The 13,027-nt window shown below is 38.9% G+C and overlaps 1 protein-coding gene and 1 long non-coding RNA gene across 3 annotated transcripts in view; one reads left to right on the top strand and one right to left on the bottom strand.

Annotated features, from left to right (window-relative positions):
- IL1RAPL2 (interleukin 1 receptor accessory protein like 2) overlaps window positions 1-13,027 on the bottom strand; it is a 1,151,831-nt gene that overhangs the window by 1,074,962 nt on the left and 63,842 nt on the right. The window contains exon 2 of the mRNA XM_087859489.1: window positions 1,829-1,929. Coding sequence (XP_087715615.1) covers window positions 1,829-1,913 — 85 coding nt within the window. The 5' untranslated portion in view covers window positions 1,914-1,929. The remainder of the gene's footprint in view (window positions 1-1,828; window positions 1,930-13,027) is intronic.
- Window positions 1-13,027, top strand: part of LOC148106896 (uncharacterized) — a 120,581-nt gene that overhangs the window by 86,595 nt on the left and 20,959 nt on the right. For both annotated transcript variants that reach the window (XR_015723253.1, XR_015723254.1), the window contains one exon: window positions 403-473. This is a non-coding gene — a long non-coding RNA (uncharacterized LOC148106896). The remainder of the gene's footprint in view (window positions 1-402; window positions 474-13,027) is intronic.

A 13,027-nucleotide genomic window follows, 5' to 3' on the forward strand; every position in this document is an offset into this window, starting at 1 on the left:
AACTATTCGAATGAATTTACTCTAAGGGGAATAGCTTTTTAGGTAATGTTTCTTCAAAAAAGCTCACTGAAAACATGATACCACTAGACTACACTAAGAAGACAAAGCTAAGAACCACTCATAAGCTACAAATGGCCTCACACTTGATAAGTAAAGAATAAAGAAGCAAAGCATTAAGAAGTTGATCTTTAAAGGACACTTGTGCATCAGTGATAACTTCCTCTATGTATATATTTTTAACATCCTCTATCCTCATAAATAATAAGCAAACCAAGGAAAGAAGACAGAATACATATATACATAGCAACTGGTTTTTGTTTCTTATTTTGGGTTTTACTTGAATTAAACTACCATAATATAGATGTCTTTTTAAACCTCGATTCCTTTTTTTTTTCCTTTCAGACTCTGCTACAGACATCATGACATAACCAAGTAAGGAAAAGAAGATCTGGTCCAACAGGTTACATTTGCAAGTAAGTAATATCTCCAAGCATTTTATTTCAGCAATAATCAATCTGAACCAAGACTGAAAGTGAAAATGTGACTTCAAAAGTGAGCAAGGAAAGGCAGCCACATAAAATATGCCAAGTTGGAGATACTATAAGTAAAATGTTATACACAAACACAGCTGAAAGAGAGTCATGATACACAAAAATGTGTTAAATATATACATAAGTCTTAAGGGGAGAAAAAGCCAATATATTGCCCTACCTTTACCATTCCAGAATCCTTTGGATTTCAGCAGTGTTGTTATATTTTACAACTTGTGACCCATTTTTGTCAAAGACTTATTATCACACGATCAATTGAAGAACAATACTATTTTTTAGCTATTTCAATTAGCAAGTATTCTTGCCTCAGAAAACAAACATTAACCAAACTCCAAGCACTAGCCAGCATTTATTGCATTGAAAAATAGGCATGCACTTTATTGCCTGGGTTTTATACTTAATGAGAAAGTGAAGAGCATACATTTAATTGTAGGAAATAACTGAATTAGAAGCTAGCAGAAAGCCCCATCATAGTCTTCTGTTTCCATGTAATAACACATTCTTTAGTGTCTTACTGGAATGATTGCAGACAGAAAATCAATTCTTAAAATCTCATGCATGGTTTCTGATTATAGCCAGACTATATAATCAAAACTGAAAGATATATATATATATATATATATATATATATATATATATATATATATATATTCAAGTATTATTAAACAATGTTTAAGCTTTGATTGGGATATCTACTAGCTACAGCTAATCTTTCAGTACAATCATGGCTACCTGCCAGACCACCATGTTCTAGGAATAGATATTTCTTCTCAAGAAATTTCTCTTCAGGCAATTAGCTAATATTTCTGAACTTGGAGGCTTTAACCTCTGCCTGTTAGAGATTTGGTACAAATATCAAAATGTACCAAAAAATAAAGCTCACTAATATTTGTCAAAAGCTTCAATTTAAACAGTAATACTACACACTCAATTAAGAGGCAAAGGATATATATTTTTAAAGGTTTCCTGTCTTTTCATTTGCAAATGTTTGTTCCCAGGTGTATAGTCACTAGCAAATGTAACCAACCCTAAGTAGGCCCTAAACATTTCATTGTCCACTGAGAGTATGCTGCCATTGAAGTTGAACAAAATTCCACTAGTTCCACAACATTTTCTCAGTGGTAGGCCAAAATCTCATTCTTATCTTGGCTATTTTCCAACAAGCTGGAATTCAAGAACTTCTGTTTAAAGATATTCATAGTTAAGGGCACAAATGTTCTCTGGATGCTCACAAAAACTGCACATTTTTGACCAAGTGGAATTTGCCAGCAACTTACCAGAATTTCTCTTCGACACCATCCTCAAATTTGTGCTGACTACAGAACAGACCACAAGGGCCAAAAGAAATGGTGGCTTCATCATTCACTTTCCTTGGCAGCTGAAATGTCAAAAAAGGATATGAAGTTGAACCACAGGTCTTGGCCTCAACAAAACAGCAGCTAAAATTTCATATATCTCAAAGACACATTATAGAAACAATGACATTCTGGTGACTTCTGGCTTTCTTTTATGCAAATGGAAGAAAACATTAAAGTGCACAGTTGAATCATGCCAAAGTTCCCTGGTTAAAACTTTTCAATGACTTCCCACTGGATATGGAATAAAATCTGAACTCTTTCCACTAGACCATCAAGAGCCTGAAGGTGCAGCCCTGGCTTCCTCTTTGATCTCATATCACACTTTCCTCCTTATTGGCTATGCTCCAGCCACTATGAACATTTTATTTGTGCCTGGAATGTGTCAAGGTCATTTCCTCCTCATGGCCTTTACATTTTATCGTTCTCCCAGGATACTTCTCCCCACTCTTCCCACAGTCCCTTAACATCCTATTGTCCTCAGTCACACAAAAACACCTTTTCCAACTACCTAAAGTCTCCCTCTGTCATTCTCTAGCTCACCTCCTTGCTGTTTTATTCATAAGACTGATCAGCATTTATGGTTATTTTGTTTATGTCACAAAAAGAATTTTTACTCAACTTTGACACTGTTTTAAAATTAACAATCCTGAAATTTAGTTTTTAAGATTTTACTTATTTAGAGAATTCAGTCCAAGATGGCGGAGGAGCAGGAGACCTAAAGTTTGTCTGGTCCCAGGAATTCAGGTAGAGAGCTACTAAACCATTCTGAATACCTATGAACGCAACTGGAGAACGAAGAAAAGAGTAGCAGAAACTCTAGGAACAGAAAAGTGACCACTTTCTGCAAGGAGGAGAAAAGATGGTGGAGGAGTAGAGGACCCCTTTCTCAGCTGGTCCCCTGAGTTGAGGTGGATACCTACCAGACCATCCTGAACACCCACGGAATCAGCCTGAGATGCAGGAAGATACATCTGGATCTCTACAAATGAACATCACCAGTGCTGAATATTGAGGTACAGGCGGGGAGCCGTGAATCTGCGCACAGATATCAGAATATAAACGGAAGGTGGAGGAGCCGATGCACTCAGGCACTGGGAAGCAGTAGCCACCTGCACTGGGGAGCGGGCCGGACTCATGGACTGGCACCCTCAAGAGAGCAGACTGAGACCGTGAGCCTGGGAATGCACGTGCTACCAGACTGAAAACTGGAGCTCCAGAGCGCACACTCGAACAAGACTGAAACCAAGAGCTCGCGAGTGCGTACGCGCGACCAGACTGAAAACCTGTGCTCCGGAGCGTGCGCGAACCACACTGAAACAGGGAGCTTGGAAGCACGTGTGGGACCTGGGGGCAGCTGGTGGTATTAGAAGCACAAAGGACATAGACATGCTGGCCCTGGAAGCAAGGGCTGTAAGAGCGGCTATGGGGCGCACAACCCAGGACGCTGCAGGGTTTTTAGCAGCACCGACGGAAACGGAGTTAAAGTGGCCAAGAGAGCTCAGTGGAGAGCGGACTGCGATCTGTCTGTTCTGAGACAGAGGTTAAGTTACAGCCACTGCTGCTGTGACTCTCAGAAGAGTCATAGAAAACCGCCAGGGAAAGCCGCCAGAGAAAAGAAGCCTGGAAATACCTGCTCACATTGTGCCCATTCCCATCCCCCCTTGCAGGGGACAGGGCAACTCTACACAAACAAGGTTGCCTGAGTATCAGTGTGGCAGGCCCTTCCCACAGAAGGCAGGCTGAAAAATCAAGAAGCCCACATCCCTAAGCTTCCTATAAAACAAGTGCACACTGCCTGGGTCCTGGTCAATAATTTGGACTCTGGGCAACCCCACATCTCCTCATCAGAATGACGAGGAGGAGAAATCCCCCCCAAGCAAAGAAAAGATAATGAGTCTGTGGTCTCCACCACAGAACCAATGGCTATGGATATAACCAAATTGTCAGAAATGGAGTTCAGAGTAACAATGGTCAAGATGATGTGTAGGATTGAAAAAAAATATTAATGAAAATATTGACGAGAATATAGAATCTCTAAGGGCGGAAATGAGAGTGAATCAGGCAGAAATTTAAAATGCTATGAATCAAATGTAGTCTAAACCAGACGCTCTGATGGCCAGGGTAAATGAGGCAGAAGAACGAATTAGTGAATTGGAGGATGGGATGGTAGAAGAGAAAGTTAAAACAGAAACTTGGCTCAAAAAAATCCAATCTCAAGAATGTAGATCATGGGAGATTACTGAATCAATGAAACATTCCAATGTCAGAATCATTGGCATCCCCGAGGGGGTGGAGAAAGAGAGAGGTCTAGAAAGGATATCTGAAGAAACTGTAGCTGAGAACATCCCCAATCTAGCAAAGGAAACAAGCATTCATGTCCCAGGCAGAGAGGACCCCTCCCAAGGTCAATGAGAACAGACCTACACCACATCACATCATAGTACAATTTGCAAATATTAGATCCAAGGATACAGTATTGAAAGTGGCCAGGGGGAAGAAAATCCTTATGTACAGGGGGAAAAATATCAGAATAATGTCAGACCTGTCTACAGAGACAGGGCAGGCTAGGAAGGGTTGGCAGGGTATTTTCAAAGCTCTATCTGAGAAGAACATGCAGCCAAGGATCATTTATCCAGCAAGGCTGTCATTGAGAATTGATGGAGAGATAAGGACCTTCCAAGACCGACAGAAACTGAAGGAATTCGTAACCACCAAACTAGCCCTACATGAGATATTAAGGGGGGCTCTATAAAAGTAAAAAGGCCCCAAGAGTGATACAGAACAGAAATGGAAACAAAGACTTTACAGGCAACATGACATCATTAAAATCATATCTCTCAAAATCACTCTCAATGTGAATGGTCTAAATGCTCCCATAAAATACCACAGGGTTGCAGATTGGATAAAAAGACATGACCCATCCATATGCTGTCTACAAGAGATTCATTTTGAACCTAAAGGTACATCCAGACTGAAAGTGAAGGGATGGAGAACCATTTTTCATGCCAATGGACCTCAAAACAAAGCTGCGGTAGCAATTCTCATATCAGACAGATTAGATTATAAACTAAAGACTGTACTTAGAGATACAGAAGGACACTATATTATTCTTAAAGGATGTATCCAACAAGTAGATATGACAATTATAAATATCTATGCCCCCAACAGGGGAGCAGCTAGATACACAAGCCAACTCTTAACCAGAATAAAGAGACATATAGATAATAATATATTAATAGTAGGGGACCTCAACACTCCGCTCTCAGCAATAGACACATCACCTAAGCAGAAAATCAACAAGGAAACAAAAGCTTTGAATGACACACAGGACCAGATGGACCTCATAGATATATATAGAACACTACACCCCAGAACAACAGAATACTCATTCTTTTCAAATGCACATGGAACTTTCTCATGAATAGACCATATACTGGGTCATAAAACAGGTCTCAACCAATACCAAAAGACTGAGATTATTCCCTGCATATTCTCAGACCACAATGCTTTGAAACTGGAACTCAATCACAAGGAAAAATTTGGAGGAAATTCAAACACTTGGAAACTAAGAATCATCCTGCTCAAGAATGATTGGATAAACCAGGGAATTAAAAATCAGTTTAAACAATTTTTGGAGACCAATGAAAATAAAAACACGTCGGTCCAAAAACTATGGGACACTGCAAAGGCGGTTGTAAGGGGAAAATACATAGCCATCCAAGCCTCACTCAAGAGAATAGAAAAATCTAAAATGCAGTTTTTATATTCTACCTCAAGAAGCTGGAGTTGGAACAGAAGAACAGGCCTAACCCATGCACGAGAAGGCAGGTGATCAAGATTAGAGCAGAGATCAATGAATTAGAAACCAGGAGCACAGTAGAGCAGATCATCAGAACCAGAAGCTGGTTCCTTGAAAGAATAAATAAGATCGATAAGCCACTGGCCAGACTTATTCAAAAGAATAGAGAAAGAAATTGATTATTTAAACAGACCGATTAATTCTGAAGAGATTGAAGCAGTGATCAAAAACCTCCCCAAAAACAAGAGCCCAGGGCCTGATGGATTACCCAAGGAAATTCTACCAAACATTCAAAGAAGAAATAATACGTATTCTCCTGAAGCTGTTTCAAAAAATAGAAACAGAAGGAAAACTGCCAAACTCATTCTATGAGGCCAGTATTACCTTGATCCCCAAACGAGGCAAAGACCCCATCAAAAAGAATTACAGACCAATTTCCCTGATGAATATGGACACCAAAATTCTCAACAAGGTCCTAGCTAATAGGATCCAACAGTACATTAAAAGGATTATCCATCATGACCAAGTGGGATTCATCCCTGGGATGCAAGGGTGGTTCAACATTCGCAAATCGATCGGTGTGAGAGATCATACCAACAAGAAAAGAGTCAAGAACCATATAATCCTCTCAATTGATGCAGAAAACGCATTTGACAAAATACAGCATCCTTTCCTGATTAAAACCCTTCAGAGTGTAGGGATAGAAGGTACATTCCTCAATTTCATAAAAACCATCTATGAAAAGCCTACAGTAAATATCATTCTCAATGGGGAAAAGCTGAAAGCCTTTCCCTTAAGATCAGGAACATGACAAGGATGCCCACTCTCGCCATGATTACTCAACATAGTAATAAAAGTCCTTGCAACAGCAATCAGACAACAAAAAGGGATAAAAGGTATCCAAATCGGCAAAGAAGAAGTCAAACTGTCTCTCGTCGCAGGCAACATGATACTCTATATAGAAAACCCAAAAGACTCCACCCCCAAACTACTAGAACTTATAGAGCAATTCAGTAATGTGGCAGGATACAAAATCAGTGGTCAGAAATCAGTTGCATTTCTATGCATAAACAATGAGACTGAAGAAAGAGAAATTAGGGAATCCATTCCATTTACAATAGCACCAAAAATCATACGTTATCTCAGAATTAACTTAACCAGAGATGTAAAGGGTCTATATTCTAGAAACTACAAATCACTCTTGAAAGACATTAAGGAAGACACAGAAAGATGGAAAAATATTCCATGCTCATGGATCGGAAGAATAAACATAGTTAAAATGTCTATGCTACCCAGAGCAATCTACACTTTCAATGCCATCCCAATCAAAATACCAATGACATTTTTCAAGGAACTGGAACAAATAGTCCTTAAATTTGTATGGAACCAGAAAAGGCCCCGAATCGCCAAGGAACTGTTGAAAAGGAAAAACAAAGCTGGGGGCATCACATTGCCAGATTTCAAGCTATACTACAAAGCTGTGATCACAAAGACAGCATGGTATTGGCACAAAAACAGACACATAGACCAATGGAACAGAATAGAGAACCCAGAAATGGACCCTCGGCTCTTTGGGCAACTAATCTTTGATGGAGCAGGAAAAAACATCCAGTGGAAAAAAGACAGTCTCTTCAATAAATGGTGCTGGGAAAATTGGACAGCTATATGCAAAAGAATGAAACTTGACCACTCTCTCACAGCATACACAAAGATAAACTTAAAATGGAAAGACCTCGATGTGAGACAGGAATCCATCAAAATCCTAGAGGAGAACATAGGCTGCAACCTCTTTGACATCAGCCACAGCAACATTTTTCATGACACATCTCCAAAGGCAAGAGAAACAAAAGAAAAAATGAACTTGTGACACTTCATCAAGATAAAAATCTTCTGCATAGCCAAGGAAACAGTCAAAAATACTAAGAGGCAGCCTATGGAATGGGAGAAGATCTTTGCAAATGACACTACAAATAAAAGACTAGTATCCAAGATCTACAAAGAACTTCTCAAACTCAATACACGGGAAACAAATAATCAAATCAAAATGTTGGAAGATATGAACAGACACTTTTCCAATGAATACATACAAATGGCTAACAGACACATGAAAAAATGTTTAAAATCATTAGCCATCAGGCAAATCCAAATCAAAACCACCTTGAGATACCACCTTACACTAGTTAGTATGGCAAAAATTGACAAGGCAGGAATCAACAATTGTTGGAGAGGATGTGGAGAAACGGGATCCCTCTTACACTGTTGGTGGGAATGCAAGTTGGTACAGCCACTCTGGAAAACCGTGTGGAGGTCCCTTAAAAAGTTAAAAATTGAGCTACCCTATGACCGACCCAGCCATTGCACTACTGGGTATTTACCCCGAAGATACAGACGTAGTGAAGAGAAGGGCCATATGCACCCCAATGTTCATAGCAGCATTGTCCACAATAGCCAAATTGTGGAAGGAGCCTAGATGCCCTTCAACAGATGACTGGATTAAGAAGATGTGGTCCATATATACAATGGAATATTACTCACCCATCAGAGGGAACGATTACACAACATTTGCAGCAACATGGATGGTACTGGAGGAGATAATGTTAAGTGAAATAAGTCAAGCAGAGAAAGACAATTCTCAGATGGTTTCACTCATTTATGGAACATAAGAAATAAGAAGATGGGTAGGAAAAGGAAGCGAAGAATGAAGGGGGTAAAGAGAAGGGGGAATGAACCGTGAGAGACTGTGGACTCTGGGAAACAAACTGAGGGCTTCAGAGGGGAGGGGTGTGGGGGACTGGGATAGGCCGGTGATGGGTATTAAGGGGGCACATATTGCATGGTGCACTGGGTGCTATATGCAAATAATGAATCATGGAACATTGCATCAAAAACTGGGGATGTACTGTATGGTGACAAATATAACAAAATAAAAATTATAAATAAAAAAAGATTTTACTTATTTATTTGTGTGTGTGTGTGAGACTGAGAGACAGAAAGAAAGAAATAGCACAAGTAGGAGTAGTGGTAGGCAGTGGGAGAAGCAGGCTGCAGGCTGAGCAAGGAGCTCGATGCAGGACTAGATCCCAGAACCTGGTAGACGTTTAGCCGACTGAGCCACCCAGGCATCTCTAACAATACTGAACTTTAAACAATTGGAATGAAACTGTTCCAAAGCCAAAAACAAGTGTAAAAAGTTTTGAATTAGACTGAATGTTGTTAAGGTTCCCATCCCCACAGTACGGAAAGGGGTTGACTAAGGTACTATCAGTAGGCATTTGGGGGAAAAACAAAACAATTTTTACTGTTTATTCCCATTGCGTTAAGACTTTTTCAGTAAATTGGTTACCTATATGAGGATGCATTTGGGATCCTCTAACAATCAGAATATAAGCACCACCGAGGTACATTGGACTTATTATAAATCCAGGACATAAAAAATGGCAAAGGGGACAATGAGGTTGAAAGCACAGTGATCCCTAAAATAATGGGTAGAAGCAAATCTGAGTGGAAACACAAGAACACTCTCTGGATATCATTTTAAAGATCCAGAATTCTGTATAAAGATACGTTTCTTGAATAATTGATATGTACCTAAAGGTGTAGAACTTTACTTAGAATGTGAGAGTAAAAGGATGATATCAAGTGTTGAATAAGATCATCTATTTCCAGAATTGACCTTAGAATGATATATACCTAATATCCTAAATTCAGAAAACTTCCAGAATTTGAGGTCTGAGGCAACCCATTCAGCTGTCCAATGCAGCTAGTTGCTTATCATCCCATCCCCACTCCATCAATAAACAAAGTAGCCTGAGAAAGAGAAGGTCATCTTTTGATAATGAAGGAAAGCTTTCCTTTCCCAGTTGACATGCTAGACTTCTCCTGTATCACTGGAACAATGATAAAGAACTTTGAGGAAAGATAGTGTGTTGGCGATTTCAGATGACAAAAGAGGCCTGTATTAATACCTACCAACACATCTTAAATTTCTGGGTCCCAAGAAGCATGGAAGGTGGATTTGGCATATTACGAAAGATCCAAGGTGGATTATGTAAACAGATGATTCTTACTAGAGGCTTTGCAGCATGAGGCAAGATAAGTATACCTGAGTGGAAATTGGTATGATGCCATTAGCTGAAGTTCTGAGAAAAAAATTAAATTTTGCAAGAGACTTCCAATGCCCACAGGAGATGCTGGGGGGATCATCTCATCATCAAACCTATTATAACAACTACCTGTTTATACAGTGCCCATAGACAGCTAGAAGAGCAATTATAACCAACCAAGGAGAAAACACAGGTAGTCACAAGCGTATTTTTTCCCCTTTCCCTCTTCCCTATTTATCTCCCAATGCAACACCAAAGGAGAAGGCACAGGGAAAGAGGAGGAAGAAGGGGAGATGTGCAAAAGCTTACCCTGCACCCTCCAAATTCCTAGCCACTAGTGCTACATGTCTTACCTGTTTGAAGAAAAAGGAAGAGACAATATTTGAAAACAGCTGAAAAGTTATAGAGTCAGACTGAAATGTTTATCATTGTCACCATCTCCTCGTGGAAAAAGGTAAGCACAGTAGAGCACAACAAGTAGGAATCACCAGGAAAAATAATGCTGTTTCCTGTTTATACTTCAGTGAGTTAAAACTCTTAATGAATTAGTTGCATTTATTAACTTGGTTGCTTCTGTCCACTCCTTGACCACTAGAATATAAACTTCATGAAGACAGTCACTTAGTCATTAACTGCTGTATCTCCAGCAACTAGTGTAGAGCTTGACATATACTAGATTATCAATAAATATTTCAATGAATAAAAGAATATCAGTGTAGGTAATATCATATTAGGGGTTCAAGTAATACAAACAAGTGGCAGCTTTCAGTGTTATTTTCCAAGTTACCCATTTGCTTGAAATAGAATATCTATTATCAAGGATATGATAATTCAAATGCAAGATGCATGGTATCTCCTCCTATAGTGGACACTGTTGGAACCCTACCCATATCCTCTTGGCTTACCCAAAAGTCATTTGCAGGAGACTTCCTATGTTTCTCTACCAGAGGGGCTTCTATAACTACAAAAGTAGCTTGAACAGAAGAGGAGGCAGACTGGAAGTTCCAGGTTATTAATACCCCATGAGTTACTGTCAGTCAATGATGGAAGTTAGTAAATAAACACTGCAACTCCCTCACCCCTTGGTATATTTTTAGTAAAATTGAGTGGCAAACTGCTCATTAACATACTCTTTATTTGCTTTTCCTCCCTTTCAGTCTGACTTTCCCATTCCCTTGTAGTACTTTCTGGAATCACTTCCCAAATAAATTATTTACATTCAAATCCTTGTCTTTGGGTCTGCTTTTGGGAGAACCCAAACCAAGACTCTGAAAAGACCACTATGAACTCCACACAATCCTTTATTTTACATAAAATTTATTTGTCCAATTTCCAGCTCAGAAGATTATGTAGGCTCTGGACTTTCAAAAGGTGGCTTATTATTCAAAATTTTCCTAAACCACAAGCACACTCTAGCTCTCCTATATTGTCTCCCAATTTAGAACTTATGTTATTCCCAGTGACTTCAATAAGAACATTGGTTCATCTCTGATTTAACTCTTTCTGCTCTATATACTCAGTTACCAACTCAGCCTTGCTGGTTAGATATTGGAAGTTTGCTATGCTCTCCTTATCTACAACTCATCCTATCCATGATTGTGCCTTTCCTATTTCCATCTCCCAGTCAGTCACACAGACAGGAGGGTAAACAACAGATACACTTACCATCCAACCATTTTGCTTTTCACTTCCAGTACAGTATTCAATAAAGGACATGAGATATTCAATTCTTTATTATAAAATAGGTCTTGTTTTAGGGGCGCCTGGGTGGTGCAGTCGTTAAACGTCTGCCTTTGGCTCAGGGCGTGATCCCGGTGTTATGGGATCGAGCCCCACATCAGGCTCCTCTGCTGGGAGCCTGCTTCTTCCTCTCCCACTCCCCCTGCTTGTGTTCCCTCTCTCACTGGCTGTCTCCATCTCTGTCAAATAAATAAATAAATAAACAAATCTTTTAAAAATAAATAAATAAATAGATAGATAGATAGATAATAAATAAAATAGGTCTTGTTTTAGATGATTTTGCCCAACTGTAAGCTAATGTAAGTATTCTGAGCATGTTTAAGGTAGGCTAGGCTAAGCTATGATGTCCCATAGGTTAAGTGTATTAAATGCATTTTCAACTTATATGTTCAGCTTACAATTGGTTAATCAATATGTAACTCCATTGTAAGTCGAGGAAAATCTGTATTTTATCATAATAATTATTATAATGTATTGGGCATCTGTGTTGCCAAGCACTACACTAAACTCTTATATAGATGATATTTTATCCTATCAATGACCTTATGGGTGTTATTATCCCCATTTTACTTTTCAGGAAACTGATACTTATAACTTACCCAAGATTATGACAACAGTAAATTAAGGAAAAGACAATTTGAATTTAGGTCTGTGTGACTACAAAACCAAGCTGTTAACCACTACTAAACTATTTTTGCCCTAGGAGTTAGATGCTATGGGAGTCATAAACCAAGTTTAAGACTATAAAACAATGCTCTTTGCCTTCAAGGAGCTATAACCTAACTGTGGAGATGCATGCATATTAGAGTGCTTAGTCAAGTGAAAGACAGTGAAGAACAACCTGTATATGTTAAGTTCTAAGGGAATATAGAATAAGACAAGTATTTTGTAGCATGTTCAATAGGTGATTCAGATTTCCCATTGAAAGAGAAAATCTGCCAAACTGCCAATTCAAACAGTCAAAAAGAAAGGCCAGGGCAATCAATCTCCTAGCAGTGTTCATCTGCAACAGCAATCAGCCTTAAATATCATCATTGATCAAGGAATGTCTCAGAACTGTGACCACTTGGCTCCCAACATACGGTTTCATAGATCTATTTAAATACTGAAAGTGTCAGAAGCATCTCAGGTTATCCCCTGGAAATCTTACACTGAAATTCAGCTTTATTATTATTATTATAACTTTTTCCTCTTGGTGATTTTACAACCAACTTACTGTTGTGTGAAGAAAATGTATAGGAGTATGTATAATACTTTATATGATGGCAATTATGCTGCTATTCAGTTATTTCAAAATTACTTTTTTCCCCAAAAAAGAATCTTCTCCCTACCATGCATATAAATATACAAAGGTTCTTACTCTTGAAGTTCATATTCCCCTGGGACTTTGTGTTTACTCATTTCCTAAGGTTAGGATGTAAAAATCTCAAAAGGCCACATGAGGAATTCTAAAGACTGAAGATGCTAGCACAATGG

Source organism: Ursus americanus, chromosome X (assembly GCF_024610735.1).
Source record: "Ursus americanus isolate L20-20 chromosome X, mUrsAme1.1.p, whole genome shotgun sequence".
Taxonomy (NCBI): Eukaryota; Metazoa; Chordata; class Mammalia; order Carnivora; family Ursidae; genus Ursus; species Ursus americanus.